General features: G+C 41.2%; 1 protein-coding gene across 1 annotated transcript in view; it reads right to left on the bottom strand.

Annotated features, from left to right (window-relative positions):
• Positions 1–17127, bottom strand: part of TAF1A (TATA-box binding protein associated factor, RNA polymerase I subunit A) — a 38433-nt gene extending 21306 nt beyond the window's left edge. Inside the window, exons 1-4 of the mRNA XM_035010083.1 lie at positions 17032–17127; positions 15714–15846; positions 11109–11278; positions 331–444 (exon numbers count right to left, since the gene is read on the bottom strand). Coding sequence (XP_034865974.1) covers positions 331–444; positions 11109–11278; positions 15714–15834 — 405 coding nt within the window. The 5' untranslated portion in view covers positions 15835–15846; positions 17032–17127. The remainder of the gene's footprint in view (positions 1–330; positions 445–11108; positions 11279–15713; positions 15847–17031) is intronic.
• Between the last annotated feature and the right edge of the window lie 4661 nt (positions 17128–21788).

Genomic DNA, 21788 nt, shown 5'->3' with positions numbered 1-21788 from the left:
TCACTCGAGGACTGGTTTTGGCAGCCAGAAATATACAAAGAGAGGGTATTTTGTCTCAGAGAACTAGGGAGGTAGCAGGAAATGGAGAAGCAAATGGTTTTCACAACACAACTTCCTTTCAGCCTCTTTTATCTATCCAGGTGTCCCACCCTTTTCCATACCTTTTACGTTATTACCTACCTTATTACTGAGACAAACAATTTCTTTAAAAAATGAACATTGCTTTCATCTAAAACTAATGATGTAATGTATGGGGATTAATATAAGAATAAAAAAAAAAAAGAAAAAATGAACACTGCAAATGTAAATTCACAAAACCTGCATTCTCACCTTTAAGTAATTCATGACACCAATATTTTTCATCCTGTCAGCAAAGGTATTGAAAGTCTCCACATTGCTTTTGGGATGATAAAACAGAATTTCACTTCCGAGCTTCCAAATAATCTGTCAAAACAGAAATTACTAATAAAAATGTAAAACCCTGGGGTGCCTGGGTGGCTCAGTTGTTAAGCATCTGCCTTCGGCTCAGGTCATGATCCCAGGGTCCTGGGATCGAGCCCCGCATCGGGCTCCCTGCTCAGCAGGAAGCCTGCTTCTCCCTCTCCCGCTCCCCCTGCTTGTGTTCCCTCTCTCGCTGTGTCTCTGTCAAATAAATAAATAAAATCTTTAAAAAAAAAAAAATGTAAAACCCTTGCCTTAAGAAATTTCTAAGAATGCTATTTTTTTTCTTACAACCTGTAATTCATTTTCCTAGATACCACTACTGTCAACATTTTGTGTTTCTCATTTCACCCAGTAAAACTAAATATTACATCATATGCGATAAAGTTTTTTCCATCCATTAAATGAAAATACCAGATGGCTGTACTAATGCCATGTTAAAGTTTGTAGTACAAAGAAGGTAGGAAGTTAAGATCCGTATTGAAGATAGAATTTTTAATTAGTATATGGGCAAATATATTAAAGTCAGAAAACTGGGTTTCTATTAACACTGGCTTCTTCACTGTTCTTGTCTAATCTTTATTATCCACAAAATGACAGCAATGGACTAGATGCTTCCTGAGATCCATCAAGCTCGATAACTCTTGACTATATTTAATCTGTATTTAGAACTCCAACTTAAAATTTGTTTTCAACTACAGTCAAATTTTAATATATTTTCTCCCCAGAGCACCGAAACTTTGGTGACAGAACTTGGAGCCTTTCTTTTTCATGGGACTGAACCTATTTCTCTCACCCCAATTTAAAGTATTTCATTTTTTTAAAGATTTTATTTATTTATTTGACAGAGAGAGAGAAAATGAGAGAGCACAAGCAGGGGGAGGGGCAGAGGCAGAGGGAGAAGCAGGCTCCCTGCTCAGCAGGGAGCCCGATGTGGAGCTCATCTCAAGACCCTGGGATCATGACCTGAGCTGAAGGCAGATGCTTAACCAACTGAGCCACCAAGGTGTCCCAAGAATCTATATTTTCAAAAAGCCCTAGCTAATTCAAAAAGAGGCAGACAGGGGCGCCTGGGTGGCTCAGTTGGTTAAGTGGCTGACTTCGGCTCAGGTCGTGGTCTCGGGGTCCTGGGATGGAGCCCCCTGTCGGACTCCACACTCAGCGGGGAGTCAGCTTCTCCCTCTCCCTCTGCCCCGACCCCCATTTGTGCTCTCTCCCTCTTTCTCTTTCTCAAATAAATAAATAAAATCTTTAAATAAAAGGCAGACAAGTGTCTGAAAACCAAGGATTCAAATCCTTCATTTTACAAATTTTGAACAGAAAGAACATAACTTGTCCAGTGTTTTATAGATGCACATAGCTTTGTCCATAAACTAATATTTCAACCAATAGTTAAATATTCTTCACTCAGATTTTTTTTTCTGGGCTCTACTAAATATCAAATAGTACAATGCTTATTCATGTGAAGTTATTTATGGATAAACTGTATTTTACTGAACAAATATAAAAGTATATGCCAGGCCCTGTTCTAGATCCCTCCCCTCATGAAATTTACATTCTATTATAGAGAGACAGACAATAACCAAGAAACAAAATAATTAAATTGCAAGTATCATGGGAAAAGAATGGACCAGGCGAAGGGGATCAGGAGTGACAGCTGGAAAGCGAAGGGGGGTGGTATGGAGTTGCAATTTTAAACAGTCACCGTAGGCCTCAATGAAAATGAGACTTAGTGGATAACCACAGTGATATCTGAAGAAAGATCTTTCCAAGTAAGGCAAAGGCTATCAAGCAAAAGTACATATGGCCCATTCAAGCAAGAACAAAGAGCTAGTGAGGTTGGAGGAAAAAACCAAAACAAGTATCTGAGTAATAGAAAATGAGGTTAGAGAGGTCAAAGGGGAAAAGGGAGTGAGCAGACCATACAGAACTTGCAGGCAATCATAAGGACGTTGGCTGTTACTCTGAGTGAAATGGGAAGTCATTACAGCTTTCAGCACAGAAGTGACATGATCTGACCTCTGTTTTAAAAGGATCATGCTGCATCCTTAGTCACTGGGGAAATACAAATCAAAACCACAATGAGATACCACTCCATAACCACTAGGACAGCTACAATCAGAAAGACAGACAATAACAAAAGTTGACAAGGATGTGGAAAAATCGGAACCCTCACAGATTGCTGGTGGGAATGTAATAGGGTGCAGCCACTTTGGAAAACAATCTGGTAGTTCCTTAAGAGGTTAAATACAGTTACCATATGACCCAGCCCTCCACTCCTAGGTACATAACCAAGAGAAATTTCAACAAATATCCCTAATAAAAACACGTACATGAATGTTCATAGCAGCATTATTCATAATAACCAAAAAGGGCAAACAACCCAATGTGCAACAACTGAGGTAGTGATACATAAAATGTGATGAAATATTACTTTGCAATAAAAAGGAATGAAGTACTCGGGCACCTGGGTGGCTCAGTCAGTTGAGCCTCCTACCCCTGGTTTCTGCTCAGGTCATGACCTCAGGGTCATGAAGTTGAGCCATGCATTGGGCTCTGTGCTCAGTACGGAGTCTGCTTGTCTCTCTTCTTTCCCCCTTTGCCCCTCCCCCTTGCGCACACATGTGCTCTCTCGCTCTCTCAGAAATAAATTAAAAAAAAAAAAAAGGAATGAAGTACTAATACATACTGCAATAAGGCTAAACTTGAAAACATTCTGTGTGGAGGAAAGAAGTCATGCACAAAGGTCATATATGGAAAAATTCACTTATATGGAATATCCATAATAGAAAGTAGATTAGTGGTTGCCAGGGGCTGGGGAGTGAGGTGAGAAGGGGTGGAACAGCAAGTGACTTTAAGTGGGCACAAGGCTGTTTTGGGGGCGGGGGAGCAAAAATGTTTGAAATTTAGATTGTGGTAATGGCTGCACATCTCTGTGCATATGTGCAAAAATACTGAATTGTACAATTTAAATATGTGAACTGTATGGTGTGTTAATTATAAAACTATTTTTTTAAAGGATCACCCTGGTCACTATGTTGAAAAGAGACTAGGGGTGCAGGAGGGAAAACAGACATCTAAGTGAGGGGACAGTGGCTTGGATCAACATGCAGCAAAGCAGGTGGTAAGAGGTATTCAGACTGAAATTTTTTTTTTTTTAAGATTTATTTGAGAAAGAGAGCGAGAGAGAGAGTGTGTGCATGAGTTGGGGGGGGCAGAGGGAAAGGGACAAGCCAAGCAGGGAGCCCAACGTGTGGCTCAATCCCAGATCCCCAGGATCATGACGTGAGCTGAAGTGAGATGCTTAACTGACCAAACCAGCCAGGCGCCCCTCAGACTGATTTTCAAATCAGTCAGACACGGGTTATGAAAGAAAGAGAACTTCAGAGTCTGGCCCCAGATTTAGATAATAAAATAACCGTCACCTCGGGGCGCCTGGGTGGCTCAAATGGTTAAGCGTCTGCCTTCGGCTCAGGTCATGATCCCAGGGTCCTGGGATCGAGTCCCGCATCGGGCTCTCTGCTCCTTGGGAGCCTGCTTCTCCCTCTGCCTCTCTCTCTCTCTGTCTCTCGTGAATAAATAAATAAAAATCTTTAAAAAAAAAAAAAAAAGAAAAGAACCGTCACCTCGATTATAAAGATAATAGCTGGGCTTGAAAAAAGATATTAGAGAAAGATATTAGAGAAACCCTTTCTGGAGAAATGAAAGATATTAGAGAAACCCTTTCTGGAGAAATAAAAGAACTAAAATCTAAACAAGTCGAAATCAAAAAGTCTATTAATGAAGTGCAATCAAAAATGGAGGCTCTAACTGCTAGGATAAATGAGGCAGAAGAGAGAATCAGTGAGATAGAAGACCAAATGATGGAAAATAAAGAAGCTCAGAAAAAGAGAGATAAACAACTACTGGATCACGAGGGCAGAATTCGAGAGATAAGTGATACCATAAGACGAAACAATATTAGAATAATTGGGATCCCAGAAGAAGAAGGAAGAGAGAGAGGGGCAGAAGGTATATTGGAGCAAACTATAGCAGAGAACTTCCCTAATTTGGGGAAGGAAACAGGCATCAAAATCCAGGAGGCACAGAGAACCCCTCTCAAAATCAATAAAAATAGGTCAACACCCCAACATCTAATAGTAAAACTTATGAGTCTCAGAGACAAAAGAGAAAATCCTGAAAGCAGCTCAGCAGAGGAGATCTGTAACCTACAATGGGAGAAACATTAGATTGGCAACAGACCTATCCACAGAGACTGGCAGGCCAGAAAGAACTGGCATGATATATTCAGGGCACTAAATGAGAAAAATATGCAGCCAAGAATACGATATCCAGGGCGCCTGGGTGGCTCAGTTGGTTAAGCGACTGCCTTTGGCTCAGGTCATGATCCTGGAGTCCTGGGATCAAGTCCCGCGTCGGGCTCCCTGCTCAGCAGGGAGTCTGCTTCTCTCTCTGACCCTCCCCCCCTCTCATGCTGTCTATCTCATTCTCTCTCTCAAATAAATAAATAAAATCTTTAAAAAAATAAAAAAATTAAAAAAAAAGAATACTATATCCAGCTAAGCTGTCATTGAAAATAGAAGGAGAGATAAAAACCTTCCAGAACAAACAAAAACTAAAGGAATTTGCAAACACGAAACCAGCCCTACAAGAAATATTGAAAGGGGTCCTCTAAGCAAAGAGAGAGCCTAAAAGTAACATAGACCAGAAAGGAACACAGACAATATACAGCAACAGTCACCTTACAGGCAATACAGTGGCACTAAATTCCTATCTTTCAATAGTTACCCTGAATGTAAATGGGCTAAATGCCCCAGTCAAAAGACACAGGCTATCAGATTGGATTAAAAAATAAGACCGATCGATATGCTGTCTGCAAGAGACTCATTTTAGACCCAAAGACACCCCCAGACTGAAAGTGAGGGGGTGGAAAACCATTTACCATGCTAATGGACACCAAAAGAAAGCTGGGGTGGCAATCCTTGTATCAGACAAATTAGATTTTAAACCAAAGACTGTAATAAGAGATGAGGAAGGACACTATATCCTACTTAAAGGGTCTATCCAACAAGAAGATCTAACAATTCTAAGTATTTATGCCCCTAACATGGGAGCAGCCAATTATAAAAGCCAATTAATAATAAAATCAAAGAAACACAGACAACAATACAGTAACAGTGGGGGACTTTAACACCCCCCTCACTGAAATGGACAGGTCATCTAAGCAAAAGATCAATAAGGAAATAAAGACTTTAAATGACACACTGGACCAAACGGACTTCACAGATATATTCAGAACATTCCATCCCAAAGCAACAGAATACACATTCTTCTCTAGTGCCCATGGAACATTCTCCAGAATAGATCACATCCTAGCTCACAAATCAGGTCTCAACCGGTACCAAAAGACTGGGATCATTCCCTGCATATTTTTGGACCACAGTGCTTTGAAACTAGAACTCAATCACAAGAGAAAAGTCGGAAAGAACTCAAATACATGGAGGCTAAAGAGCATCCTACTAAAGAATGAATGGGTCAACCACGAAATTAAAGAAGAATTCAAAAAATTCATGGAAACCAATGAAAATGAAAACCTAACTGTTCAAAATCTTTGGGATGCAGCAAAGGCAGTCCTAAGAGGAAAGTATACAGCAATACAAGCCTTTCTCAAGAAACAAAGAAAGGTCTCAAATACACAACATAACCCTACACCCAAAGGAGTTGGAGAAAGAACAGCAAATAAAGCCTAAATCCAGCAGGAGAAGAAAAATAATAAAGATCAGAGCAGAAATCAATGAAATAGAAACCAAAAGAACAGTAGAACAGATCAACAAAACTAGGAGCTGGTTCTTTGAAAGAATTAATAAGATTGATAAACCCCTGGCCAGACTTACTAAAAAGAAAAGAGAAATGATCCAAAAAATAAAATCATGAATGAAAGAGGAGAGATCAACCAAAGAAATACAAATCATTATAAGAACATATTATGAGCAACTATATGCCAGCAAATTAGATAATCTGGAAAAAATGGATGCATTCCTAGAGATGTATCAACTACCAAAACTGAACCAGGAAGAAAGAGAAAACCTGAACAGACATATAACCACTAAGGAAATTGAAGCAGTCATCAAAAATCTCCCAACAAACAAGACCGCAGGGCCAGATGGCTTCCCAGGGGAATTCTACCAAACATTTAAAGAAGAATTAATACCTCTTCTTCTGAAACTGTTCCAAGAAACAGAAATGGAAAGAAAACTTCCCAACTCATTTTATGAGGCCACCATTCCCTTGATCCCAAAACCAAAGACCCCATCAAAAAGGAGAATTACAGACCAATATCCCTGATCAACATGGATGCAAAAATTCTCACCAAAATACTAGCCAACAGGATCCAACAGTACTTTAAAAGGATTATTCACCACGACCAAGTGGGATTTATCCCTGGGCTGCAAGGTTGGTCCAACATCCGCAAATTAATCAATGTGATACATTAATAAAATAAAGAACAAGAACCATATGATCCTCTCAATAGATGCAGAAAAAGCATTTGAAAAAGTACAGCATCCTTCCTTGATTAAAACCCTCAGAGTACAGTGATAGAGGGTACGTACCTCAATATCATAAAAGCCATCTATGAAAAACCCACAGCGAATATCATTCTCAATAGGGAAAAACTGAGAGCTGTCCCCCTAAGGTCAGGAACACAGCAGGGAGGTCCACTATCACCACTGCTATTCAACAAAGTATTAGAAGTCCTAGCCTCAGCAATCAGACAACAAAAAGAAATAAAAGGCATCCAAATCAGCAAAGAAGAAGTCAAACTCTGTTTGCAGATGATATGATACTTCATGTGGAAAACCCAAAAGACTTCACCCCAAAACTGCTAGAACTCAAACAGGAATTCAGTCAAGTGGCAGGATATAAAATCAATGCACAGAAATAAGTGGCATTCCTATACACCAACAACAAGACAGAAAAAAGAGAAATTAAGGAGTCGATCCCATTTACAACTATACCCAAAACCGTAAGATACTTAGGAATAAATCTAACCAAAGAGGCAATGTGTACTCAGGAAACTATAAAATACTCGCGAAAGAAATTGAGGAAGACACAAAGAAATGGAAAAACGTTCCATGCTCATGGACTGGAAGAACAAATATTGTGAAGATGTCAATGCTACCTAGAGCAATCTACACATTCAATGCAATCCCTATCAAAATACCATCCACTTTTTTCAAAGAAATGGAACAAATAATCCTAAAATTTGTGTGGAACCAGAAAAGACCTCGAATAGCCAGAGGAATATTGAAAAAGAAAAGCAAAGCTGGCGGCATCACAGTTCCAGACTTTAAGCTCTATTACAAACCTGTAATCATCAAGACAGTACGGTACTGGTACAAAAACAGACACATAGATCAGTGGAACATAATAGAGAGCCCAGAAACGGACCCTCAACTCTATGGTCAACTAACCTTTGACAAAGCAGGAAAGAATGTCCAATGGAAAAAAGACAGTCTGTTCAACAAATGGTGTTGGGAAAATTGGACAGCCACATGCAGAAGAATGAAACTGGACCATTTCCTTACACCACACACAAAAATAGACTCAAAATGATTGAAAGACCTAAATGTGAGACAGGAGTCCATCAAAATCCTAAAGGAGAACACAGGCAGCAACCTCTTCGACCTCAGCCGCAGCAACTTCTTCCTAGAAACATCGCCAAAGGCAAGGGAAGCAAGGACAAAAATGAACTACTGGGATTTCATTGAGATAAGAAGCTTTTGCACAGCAAAAGAAACAGTCAACAAAACCAAAAGAAAACCGACAGAATGGGAGAAGATATTTGCAAATGACATATCAGATAAAGGGCTAGTATCCAAAATCTATAAAGAACTTATCAAACTCAACACCCAAAGAACAAATGATCCAATCAAGAAATGGGCAGAAGACATGAACAGACATTTTTCCAAAGAAGACATCCAGATGTCCAAAAGACACATGAAAAAGTGCTCAACATCTCTCGGCATCAGGGAAATACAAATCAAAACCGCAATGAGATACCACCTCACACCAGTCAGAATGGCTAAAATTAACAAGTCAGGAAATGACAGATGTTGGTGGGGATGTGAAGAAAGGGGAACCCTCCTACACTGTTGGTGGGAATGCAAGCTGGTGCAGCCACTCTGGAAAACAGTATGGAGGTTCCTCAAAAAGTTGAAAATAAAGCTACCATACGACCCCACAATTGCACTACTGGGTATTTGCCCCAAAGATACAAATGTAGGGATCCGAAGGGGTACATGCACCCCAATGTTTATAGCAGCAATGTCCACAAAAGCCAAACTATGGAAAGAGCCAAGATGTCCATCGACAGATGAATGGATAAAGAAGATGTGGTATATATACAAAATGGAATATTGTGCAGCCATCAAAAAGAATGAAATCTTGCCATTTGCAATGACATGGATGGAACTGGAGGATATTATGTTGAGCAAAATAAGTCAATCAGACAAAGACATGTATCATATGATCTCACTGATATGAGGAATTCTTAATCGCAGGAAACAAACTGAGGGTTGCTGGAGTGTTGGGGGGTGGGAGGGATGGGGTGGCTGGGTGACAGACATTGGGGAGGGTATGTGCTATGGTGAGTGCTGTGAATTGTGTAAGACTGTTGAATCACAGACCTGTACCTCTGAAATAAATAACACATTATATGTTAAAAAAAAAAAAGAAGATAGTAAAAAGGGTAAAATGAAGGGGGGGAAATCGTAGGGGGAGATGAACCATGAGAGACTATGGACTCTGAGAAACAAACTGAGGGTTCTAGGGGGGAGGAGGGTGGGGGATGGGTTAGCCTGGTGATGGGTATTAAAGAGGGCACATATTGAATAAAGCACTGGGTGTTTTGTTTTTTTTTTAAAGAGTTTATTTACTTATTTGACAGAGAGAGACACAGTGAGAGAGGGAACACAAACAGGGGGAGTGGAAGAGGGAGAAGCAGGCTTCCCGCTGAGCAGGGAGCCCGATGCAGGGCTCGATCCCAGCACCCTGGGATCATGACCTGAGCTGAAGGCAGATGCTTAATGACCGAGCCACCCAGGCACCCCTATTTTTTTTTTTTTAAGATTTTATTTATTCATTTGATAGAGCAAGAGAGCACAAGTAGGCAGAGTGGCAGGCAGAGGGTGAGAGAGAAGCAGGCTCTCCGCTGAGCAGGGAGCCGGATGCAGGGCTCGATCCCAGGACCCCAGGATCATGACCTGAGCCAAAGGCAGCTTCCCAACCGACTGAGCCACCCAGGTGCTCAGCACTGGGTGTTATAAGCAAACAATGAATCATGGAACACTACATCAAAAACTAATGATGTAATGTATGGTGATTAACATAACATAATAAAATTTTAAAAAATTTAAAAAAATAAGAAATAAAGTAAAATAAAAATAAAAATAAAAAAATAAAAAAAATAACCGTCACCTGAGATGAGGACAATTAGGTTTGATGGTAAAGATCAGAAGATCCATTTTATTTATTTTTTTTTTAAGATTTTATTTACTTATTTGACAGAGAGAGAAAGATCACAAGAAAGATCACAAGCAGGCAGAGAGAGAGGGAGAAGCAGGCTCCCCGCTGAGCAGGGAGCCCGATGCAGGACTCGATCCCAGGACCCTGGGATCATGACCTGAGCCGAAGGCAGACCCTTAACCAACTGAGCCACCCAGGCGCCCTAGAAGATCCATTTTAGATATGTTAGTGTGAGAGGGCTGTTAGATACCCAAGCGGTGATGTGGAACAGACAGCTGGATACAGGAACGCAGATGAGAAGCGATGTCAGGGCCACAGATATACAAATGGGAATCATCCATTATAGAGACTAAATTTAAGGCCATGAAACTGAATGGGCTCATCAGGAGTGAGTTCAGATAAAGACGAGGACTAAGAACTGAGTTCTGGGGAACTGCCAAGTCAAAAGGCCAGGGAGAAGAGGAGCTTTCACAGAAGGAGGCTGCAGGAAGGCCAGTGAGGCGAGAGAAAACCCAGAGAGTGTAGTGTCCCGGAAGCCAGATGAAGACAGTTTATCACACAGGAGGCAGTGATCTACTGTCTCAAATCCTGCTGACAGAGCAAGTTATACGAGCACTGAGAACTGAGCACCGTTGACCTTGACAAAGTAATTTGGAAGAAATGGTGATGCAGGGGAGCCTAACTGGAGAGGGTTTAGAGAGAACGAGTATACACACTCTTTCAAGTACTTTTGCTGAAAGCGGAAGTGGAAAACTGGGACACACCTGTGGAGGAAGTGGGGGTCAAGAGACGATTTTGAGATGGAAGAAATAACATGTTTGTAGGATAGGAAACATCCTATAGAGAGGGGAAAATAATGACATGGAAGAAAAAGGAAGAATTATTGGAAGGAAGGCAGGAAGGAAGGAAGGAATAGTGGGGACTCCAAGAGTTCAAACTATTTTGAGTTTCCTCTAAAATCCTAATAAGTAAAAAGAAGTGCGAGAAACAACGTCCCAATACAAACTCTCCACCCAAAACTACTTTTAGTAGCTTTTAGAAAATCACTTTGAGATTCTGCAAAAGCTGTTTAGGGTGGAGCTCCACAGGCAGAAACGCTCCTCTATCTGTGATGGCCTCCAGCAGACTTGCCTGCCACTTACCTCGGGCGCAGCCTGCCTCTTGTGGCTATCCGAATCTTCCAAGATCTGGAAGTAACTGTGCATGAATTCGGCAGCCTTCTGCCATCGGTGCTTCAGCAGCGCTTCTTGGATAAAACTCAAACAAGCATTTGTTGTCTGAGCAAAATCCTTCTCCTTCTTCCCTCCAGTTGCTATAGATTAAAGAGAAGAATCTTTACCCATAGTGATCGCAATTCAAGTTTAAAAAACTGATTTCTGATAAGCACTTTTTTTTTTAGAGTTCTTTCCCTTGTTATTTCCAGTAGTCTTTTTTCTCCCCCAAAGATTTAATTTATTTATTTCACAGAGAGAAAGAGAGAGAGAGAGAGAACATGCAGGAGGAGAGAGCGTGCATAGGAGCAGGGCGCGAGGGGCAGGGGGAGAGGAAGAAGCAGGCTCCCCACTGAGCAGGGAGCCCAAGGATGCAGGGCTCCAATGCAGGGATCAATCCCTGGACCCCAAGATCATGACCTGGGCCAAAGGCATTTGCTTAACCCACTGAGCCACTTAACCCACTGAGCCACCCAGGCACCCTGATAAGCAGAAGTTTTAAGGAGTGGAACAGGAGTTATTACTTAACCCAGCCCATCCCAATATCAAAGCTAGCTTCACTTGAAACAAACGCTTCCATGTCCAGCTCTGCGCTCAGCGGGGAGTCGGCTTGGGATTCTCTCTATCTCCCTCCTTCCCCCTACCGCAGCTTACACACGCTCTCTCTCTCAATAAATAAATCTTTAAAAAAAAAAGTGTGGAAGGCCCTAATAATTCTTTATAATAGATCACTATGCAGTTTCTTCATGAGTGACTCAAGAATTCAAAAACCTGATACATTGCTATAATTAAACTCTATCCGGTGTCATCTACTTACTTATATAACTAAGGTTTCTCAAAATTACATCACAATGAAAACAAAACAGAACTGAAGCTAAATCTTTTCTCATTCTGGAAATATATAACATTCCTTCACAGATGTATCAAATAAGTTGAAAAAGTGATAACCTTATTTATTTTATTAAAGAATAAAAATTTACAGGCGCCTGGGTAGCTCAGTTGGTTAAGCGACTGCCTCCGGCTCAGGTCATGATCCTGGAGTCCCGGATCAAGTCCCGCATCAGGCTCCCTGCTCAGCAGGGAGTCTGCTTCTCCCTCTGATCCTCCCCCCTCTCATGTGCTCTCTCTCATTCTCTCTCTCTCAAATAAATAAAATCTTTAAAAAAAAAAAGAATAAAAATTTACTTTTAATTAAATTTTAACACAACTTTTAATACTTATGTTATTTTCATCAGCTGTGTAAAACTGTTAATTATGATGTCTCACTCCAGAGAGAATTTTAATAAAGCCTTTCAGAATATTAACAAAAAAATAACAATGTAGATACAGTTTTATTGCAAAGATAAAAGTATGAAAGGAAAATAACAGTATAAAGTCTCCATCAATTAAGATCTTTTTCAGAAATATTTTTAAATGGATGATGAAAGGCGTATCACATTCCTATGCTATTTAGATTCCACTGGATATATTTGTAAAAGTAATAAACTAATTTCATTTAAAAATGCCAACCTCTGTTGGAATTATATCTTTTGCAACTATTAAACTTCCAATACAATTTTTAGGAAGGCATCTTAAAACCATGTAAGGCAATACATAATTAAAAAAACAACAACAAAAAAGGGAAAGTGAGCAAAACAAGTTTGAAGACTACTGCTCTACACTAGTCTTCTCAAAGTAAAACTAAAAAATACATACAGATCACCTGGGGATCCTGATCCTTGCTATTCAGTATGGTCCTGGAAACAAAAGCCTTTAGGATCACTGCAGATCTTATCAGGAATGCAGAATACTATGCCCACCCCCCACCCCCCAGCTCTCTGAATAAGAAGCTGCATTTAGCAAGATTTACAACAAGCTGCCCAGGACCAGCAGCAACACCAGGGAGGTAGTCTGGAAAACGGACGAAACACCTCTTCTCTAACACCTCATTTATTCACATAAAGGAGGACTGAACTCAGGCCAAGCTCCCACCTATCTCAAGTTTTCACTGCTCAGACTGGAAATTGGACTTTAGACTACTGTCCTTAAATCCTTGTAAAATTCCCCTTCTGTCTTCCAACTTAGCCTAGTTACCTCAGGAATATCTCTCACTTCATTCTTTTATGAGCAAAAGATCATCTTATTTGTTGCTGATACACTTTCAAAAATAATTGCCTAGGAAAAGGAATTTTGACGTGGAATGAGGTAAAATAAAGAACCAGTGCCACCAACCCATCTCTAATGCCCTTGAAAGAATTTGGAAACTTGTCAGTCAACAAATATATATATTTTTTAAGATTTTACTTATTTATTTGACAGAGAGAGTGAGCGAGCACAAGCAGGGGGAGCAGCAGAGAGAGAAGCAGGCTCCCCACTGAGCAGGAGCCCAATGTGGGGCTCAATCCCAGGACCCTGGAATCATGACCTGAGCCGAAGGCAGACACTTAACTGACTGAGCCACCCAGGCACCCTCAACAAATATTTTTTGAGCACTATTTTGAGCCAAGTACTATTTTAGGTACTCAACATACAGTTTTAATCCAGATTGGCCCCTGACTTCAAAGTTTTTATTCTAGGGGGTATACCCTTCAGAACCCTGAAAGATATCTACTAGGAAAAAAAAAATTGCTAGGCAATTTTGTTTTCCTATTATGGTTATTTATTACTACAATGTCAATATTACCTGAAATTATTTTCTCATTGCAGACGTGAAGTATTGTGGGTTTAACAGGCTACCCATAACTTACGAAACATTTGTAAGCATGTAAATTCTGGTCTTATACCTATCTGCTTTCAGACTGAACAAGCTCTCTATAGAACACTGATGACAGAAACTTGCCCAAGCATGTCTTAGCTAGCAGGAACTTTAGTTACTAGTTCCCTACAATGGGGGGAAATAGCACACCCTCTGAAGTGCCATCCATTCAAACCATGTTTAAACCATGTGCATTCGATAGCAAAAATAAAATGAGAGGAAAGAAACTCATTTTTGCAACACTTGCTATGCATGACGCTCTGTGCTAGGCACTTCACATAGATTATCTCATTTTTAAAAATATATTTCAGTTATTGGAAGTATAAGCTTTGAGATCCGACAGACCTGGGTTTAACTCCTAATACCAACCCTTAGAGTTTAATTTCTTTGAAATTCATTTCCCTCATCTCTAAAACGCCCAGCACATGGATTTGAGGATTAATTGCTGAGATGATTAAATAAGATAATATTTAGACTCAAAGATAAAGAAATAGGAGCAAGTTCTAGGAGCCAAAGAATCTCAGTCAAGGGGAAAGATGGCTAGGTTAAGAGAGATGTAAAAAAAAGAAAAAAAAAAAAAGAAGGGCGCCTGGGTGGCTCAGTCGGTTGAGCGACTGCCTTCGGCTCAGGTCATGATCCTGGAGTCCCGGGATCGAGTCCCGCGTCGGGCTCCCTGCTCGGCGGGGAGTCTGCTTCTCCCTCTGACCCTCCCCCCTCTCATGCTCTCTGTCTCTCATTCTCTCTGTCTCAAATAAATAAACAAAATCTTTAAAAAAAAAAAAATAGGTTAAGAGAGATGTATTTGAAGGCAATAAGTGTCAGTTCTAATATATTCCCAGAACTACACCATCCAACATGCCCATTTACAGATAACCACTTCTTTTATATATTCTTACAGGAAATATATCCCACAGAAATTCTTGCTTATATTTATTTGCTTATATTTATATGTATATGGGGAAAATACTCTTTTTTTTGAAATCTATTACAGATCAATTCTATTAGGAATAATTTCAATGCGGGGCACCTGGGTGGCTCAGTCGGTTAAGCGTCTGCTTTCGGCTCGGGTCATGATCCCAGCATCCTGGGATTGAGCCCCGCATCGGGCTCTGTGCTCAGCAGAGAGCCTGCTTCTCCCTCTCCCTCTGCCTGCCTATCTGCCTACTTGTGCTCTCTCTCTCCCTCTGTCAGATAAATAAATAAAATCTTAAAAAAAAAAGAAGAATTTCAATGCAATTCAATATAAATAACTTTTGTTTTTTAAGATTTTATTTATTTATTTGTCAGAGAGAGAGCAAGAGAGAGCACAAACAGGGGGAGCGGCAAGCAGAGGGAGAAGCAGGCTTCCTGCTGAGCAAGGAGCCCTGTGAGGGACTCAATCCCAGGACCCTGGGATCATGACCTGAGCCGAAGGCAGACGCTTAACTGACTGCACCACCCAGGCACCCTCAACAGAAACTTCTTAAAAACACTTCCTACATATGTACTCCTCAATGGCCACATTTTCTTCACCTATGTATCCCCAATATTTAGCCAATGCTAGGCATATAAGTGCCTAGTAAGTATTGCTAGAGGAAAAAAGAAGTGTATCTACCACAATACAGACTGTTATTAGTTCAAACGAAAAGTAGCAAAAAAGATGTATTCTTTTTATGATTTTTTTGCTTACAGCCTCAAAAACCCTCATATAGTCCCATTTTGAAAACTGAATAAATCAGCTTGGTTATTCACTCTGTATCCATACTGAATCCTATCATCTCCTTGCATTAGAGTTAAAATGGCTGGGTCATTATTTTACTTACCCACAGTCCCTATATACTTTTGGAGCCAAGGAAAAGACATTCCTGTACCAGAGAATACAGATGATTCCTCCTGGTCATCCTCTGTCTTGGACCTTATCAATTCTTCACTGAAATCACTCATACCTGCTTCAAACTGAGAATATCAGTTACTTTCTGTACATCTTATCTCACAGTCTTCTTAGTTATACAGAAAAACTGCCATCTTTTTATCTAGTAAATAACATCCGATCATTAAAATCAATTCTATTAGGTAGCTCCTTTAAAGTAAGAAATAAAATTATGTCAGCAGCAGCCAAAATAAATGATGCATTCAAAAAAAATTTTTAATCTTTACTCCTATGTTACAATAACATACAAAGATAGATAAGATAATGCTCCTTAAAAAAAACACACAACTCAAGTCTAGAGGAAGAAACAGCAAAATGACACATAATAATAAAGCAATACAAGCACAATAATAGGAGCAATACTAAATATATATTGGTCCCTTTCTATACACCAAGCATATAAATTATCTCATTTAATCCTTATAAAAATCCTGAGGAAAGTACTATTATTTTCTTCCATTTTCATGTTGAAAAAACTGAGGGACTTAATTAAATTATATAACCTGACGCAACGTCATAAGAAAGGTGAAGACAATATTCTAGGAACTAGAACATCAAACTACTCGGCATGAATAGAGTCTTGGGTCTGCGTGGAGTAGGGGGTCGGAAGACAGAACTGACGACGGGAAAAGAATCTAGAAAGAGAGCCATATACCCAGGTAAGTGTGGACTTAATCCTCAAGATGCTCAGGGCCCTTTCCCTCTTTCCCCATATCCAGTCAATCATTAGGTCCTGCTGATACTACCTGCTGGAATTTCTCCAATTTTCCCTGTTCTCCGCAGTCCTACACCACTACCCTAGCTCAGGACACCTTCAAACTGTCTCCATCACTGAATTAGCTTTCCAACTAGTTAACCCGCCTCAAATTCTGCTATTCCACGTTATAGCCAGAGTACACCTTTTAAAATCAAATGCTGTGGTTTAGGAGCATGGGTTTGAAGTTAACACCTAAATCTGCATCCGACGCACCATTTAAAGAGCCCTTATAGAAGAAGCTCTCCCTTCCCAAATTCTCAAAAACTAAGTCGGTGCTATGCAGTTGCCACGGTAACCACCATAGCTTCCCACCCCTTCCGCCTCTTTCCCAGAAATAAAGGTTTCAGAACATCAGGAGAAAATATCAGCAGAACATGGGTGAATCCTAGCACAGCCCTTCAAGTTCTACTTCGAACGCTGGCAATGACTGATGAACAGGAGAAGCGGCACTTACCTGCCCAACGCCCAATCTTTCTGCGACCCTAAACGCAGCCTCCCGACTGGGGAACAACGCGAGCGAAGCGCCACCGGAAGCGGAGTTAGAGACGCCTTCGTACGAGCATGCGCAAAGTCCGCCTGCGCTTTCAGGCGGCACGCAGACGCGGCTCCGCCCCTAACTCCTCCTTCCGCGGCGGAGGCGTCGCCATCCACCGCTCGACCCCGGAAGTGGCGGCGGGCCGCTGCCCTCCTTTTGGGTTAGTCCTAGTTTTACGCCTTAGTCTGTCGTAGTGGAAAATGCGAGACTTTAAATGCAGCTGGTGGCTGGGACGAGGGGATGGTGGCTGGATGAGGTGAGCAGTCAAAAAAGCAGAATGTCACTTTACCCTAGTAATTCACTGTACCAAAACCTTAAAATTTTTGCTTGGCTCAAGGGCGCACTGGGCGAGCCTCAGAGGCGTGGCTGGTGGTCCTGACCAAGATAAATCTGCTTAACCTCTTAATTGCTTCCTCGAAATCTTTTTTCTCTCTCTTTTTTTTTTAAGATTTTATTTATTTATTCATGAGAGACAGAGAGAGAGAGGCAGAGGGAGAAGCAGGCTCCCAAGGAGCAGAGAGCCCGATGCGGGACTCGATCCCAGGACCCTGGGATCATGACCTGAGCTGATGGTAGTCGCTTAACCAACTGAGCCACCCAGGCGCCCTCTTTTTTCTCTTTGATTAAAGTTTTAGCTTTGAATTTAAGGAGACATCCCCACCCCACCAAAAAAAATTGGGCAAGAATGTCTTTTTCCCTCACAGCAGAGATGGCTCTGGGGACACATCTGGGGTCACTTTTCATGAGGAACATTGATGGACTTACATGAAAGAGGGGTCAAAAGTAAGATGATTGAATGTGAAATGAGGGGGGTGCCTGGGTGGCTCAATCGTTAAGCACCTGCCTTCGGCACCCCCTGCTTGTGTTGCCTCTCTTGCTGTGTCTCTCTCTGTCAAGTAAATAAATAAATAAAATCTAAAAAAAAAAAAATGAAATGAGGGAAAGTTGAGTTCTGGAGAAGATGACTCTGAATAAGCAAAGACTCACGGGAACACAATATGTATCTCCGCAATTTGGAGGTTTGATCTGTTAAAGAAGGGTCAGACCATTTTTCCATTGCATCAGAGAACAAAACTAGGACTAAGGAGTAAAAGTTAAAATGAGGTAGCTTTAAAGTCATTACAGAGATTTTGTTCATACCTAAGGCTGCACAAATAATGGCATAGTCTCCCACAGGAGTCTTTGGGTTTTCCCCACACTGAAAGTGAACCATTTGAACAGAATCAGAGTATTGTAGAATTGATTAAAGGATGTAGTAAGAATTTCTACAGGAATTCCTTAAAATGCCAGAAATACTTGATTCTGCGTTTTCCTCATGAACACCATGCAGGAACTATGGGCTTGCAAGAAAGCTCCGGGAGTGCTTGGCTGGCTCAGCTGGTAGAGCATTCAACTCTTGATCTTAGGGTGGTGAGTTTGAGCCCCACCTTGGGCATACAGATTACTTAAAAAAAAAAAAAAAAGGAAAGAAAGAAAAGTTCCTATGGCTGTTCCTTGTGTTGTAACCCGTTTGCCTCACTCAAGCCTGTGCGCTACAGCAAGGCTGATCTGAATGATGATGTGGTCCAGCAAGGCGCACAAACGAAATAACAGGGCCATATTCTATTCTAGAGACTTGATCTGGCTACATTTCTCCTTTGCTATGAGGTTGTTGATCTTGAAAGTAAAAGAGCTTATTATTTTACCAGCAATTGTGTTTATTCAGGAATTGCAATTTGGGACAAAAGAGCTATAGCAAAAGCCATAGACAAGTCCAGAGAACAAAGGAGAGTACCACTCTTCTATATAGGAAAGGGGAGAGTTGGGAGGAGCTGTTATAAACAAGAAGTCCATTGGAGTAAACGGGCTTTGAAGTGTAGTAGCTTTTCATTGGCTGAGTTGTGACAGTTTTTCATTGGCTGGGCCTTTACTGGGCAAGGAGAAAATCCTTTTTCCTACTGGGATAGTGAAGTAGGTTTCTTCCTATTGGGAATGCAAGATCATCTCTTCCTTTTGGGTCTGCAAAGGGTTGCAGCGGGGCCTGAGAGCTCCCCTTTCTGGCCTCCCAGCTCCGTCTAAAAGAGGTTTCCTTTCTTGAATTTCACAAGGTATAATTTCACTCAAACCAACCCAGAACTGATTTTGTAAAACTACAAATCTATTCTCCCACAAAAGTGGGGAAGAAATCTTTTATTTACTTTAACATTCTCAGACAACCTGAGGTAACTGTAGATAAAAGAAAGTAAGAATGAATCTTTTTTAAAAAGATATATTTCTTTATTTTAGAGAGAGAGAGCAGGAGTGCGTGTGTGAGAGAGGGGAGGGGCAGATAACTTTTAAAAGTTTCACTTATACACTGACATTCCTTTTTTTTTTAAAGGACACATATAGGGGCGCCTGGGTGGCTCAGTCGGTTAAGCGACTGCCTTCGGCTCAGGTCATGACCCTGGAGTCCCGGGATCGAGTCCCGGGATCGAGTCCCGCATCGGGCTCTCTGCTCAGCGAGGGGTCTGCTTCTCCCTCTGACCCTCCTCCCTCTCGTGCTCTCTGTCTCTCATTCTCTCTCGCAAATAAATAAATAAAATCTTATAAAAATAAAAAATAAAGGACACATATATTTATTTATCAAAGTTTAACAGTTATACACACAGGTATAGTTAGAACACCTTAAATTTTTTTTTCTTTTCCTCTTTTTTTGGGGGAGGGGCCTTCCCCATAACAAATAAGAGCCCTTTACCAGAATTGGAGGTTTGTTTATCAGCATTGTATGCATGGCCATAATATTGGGTCCAGTGAAGCACTCCACATATTTCAGAATCTCAGGGAGAGTGCAGTATCTGAAGAGTTCCTTGTCTTCTTGGAAATCTTGGACCTTTGAAACTGTCTTTTCACTTGGCATATATTCTGATTTTGCAATGGACACATCTCTCATTATCATCATTTGCTGTGGTTTCACCTCCCCTTGGCAGATCCTTTCAAACTCACTCCTAAAGCATTTAATATCAGCATCAGATACCAAATTTTTAATGGCAAGAAACCCATTTTCTTCATAAAATTGTCTCTGTTCTAGGCTTAGAACATTATTATCCCGAGTATACTGGAATTGTGGAGGATGGAAACTGTTAGGAGAAACAGCCCCTGAAGTGGGGTGAGTTACGCCGGCCCCAGCCAAATGCTGGCCGAGGTGTCCCAGCACGATGCTCAGGCGGGAGCCAGCACGGGACTGGTTCATGGCTCCGGCGAGGAGACAGTCGACCAGGCCTCAGTCCTGTCTCTGGGCAGCAGGCGGGGCAATGAGCATAGGCCGAGGAGCCCTGGCTGAGCGTGCAGAACTCCTGGGATTCCGTGTTGGGCGGAGATGCACTGAGCCTCCCGGGTCCCTGCACTGGGCCACCGTACAGTGAGGACTTCCTGCCCACACACCCAGCTCCTCAGTGATCACAGAGATCCTCCCCTAAACTGACATTCCTTATCTGTTCATTCATTATGACTATGTCTTCCTTTAAGTCCTTGAAAATATTTATGAATGTTATTTAATTTTTTTTCCTAATCCCCAAATCTGGGTCATCTCACAGAAATTTTTTTATAGACTACTTCTATCTTCTGGTTCACATTTTCCTATCTCTTTGTATGTTTGATAATAAATAATTGTATGTTAGGTAATTGTAGGTAATACATTATAGGGAGTCTGGATTATGTTGTCTTCCTTTAAAGGGTATGACATCTGTGCATCATGCAAATTAATTACTGGTGGGTCCTTTTGTTAGGTTAGCCTTGGGACTATTATTAGCAGCATGTGTCCATTTTGGTTTTATACTCAGCCCTAGCATGTGCCTCTCACTTTTTTGTATGGTTCTTTCTCTTAGGGCTTGATTCTGGATTCTCAATTAAGTGCCCAAGGTATTAGCGAAGTTGCTGTTCTTGGGCTGGCTGGAAATCCAATGTCTCTTAGCACGGCATGATTTTTAGTATCACTCTTCAGCCTTCCTCCTGCAGCAGGCAAACTTGCCTGGCATACTTGTGTCCCTCCACCCGAACACATGCACATGCATGCACGCATGCGCGCACGCACACACACACACACTATAGCTCAGGTATTCTAACCCGCAAAATTCCAGCCACTTCAGTAACTTTGACCTCTGATAACACTATCCTCATCTCAGAAAGGCCACTACTTTACTTGAGTTTCACCTCCCTAATTATGGAGTTTACCTTGTGTGTTTTGTTCTCAAGTATGACAATCATGTGCTGCTTATTTATTGATGCCTGAAAATAGTTGCTCTAAGTAGTTTGTCTAGTTTTATACTCTTCTGTGGCAGAAAGGCAAGTCTAATGCAGTTACTCTATCCTGATTCAAAGTAAAAATACTGCATTCCTTATATCCTTGTCCATCATAGTGATAGACACCCACTTAGGCCAAATTACATAGAAACCTTGTAAAGTCTCTCAGATTGGACAATTTCATTGTTGATGGAGTCCAAAATCATCTTAAAAAGTACATTTCAAAATAGTCTTTGAAAAACTGGCCAAAACTTGCAAGGCAATCATACTGAACTGACCATATATTTTACTCAGAGCTTTATGAGTACGAGAAAAGGGCGCCTGGGTGGCTCAGTCGTTGAGCGTCTGCCTTCGGCTCAGGTCATGATCCCAGGGTCCTGGGATCGAGCCCCATATCGGGCTCCCTGCTCCGCGGG

Source organism: Mirounga leonina, unplaced genomic scaffold (genome assembly GCF_011800145.1).
Source record: "Mirounga leonina isolate KUSES-001 unplaced genomic scaffold, KU_Mleo_1.0 Mir_154, whole genome shotgun sequence".
Classification (NCBI taxonomy): domain Eukaryota; kingdom Metazoa; phylum Chordata; class Mammalia; order Carnivora; family Phocidae; genus Mirounga; species Mirounga leonina.
The sequence above is the reverse complement of the archived record's forward strand: the minus strand, read 5'-3'. Positions and strand labels throughout refer to the sequence as shown.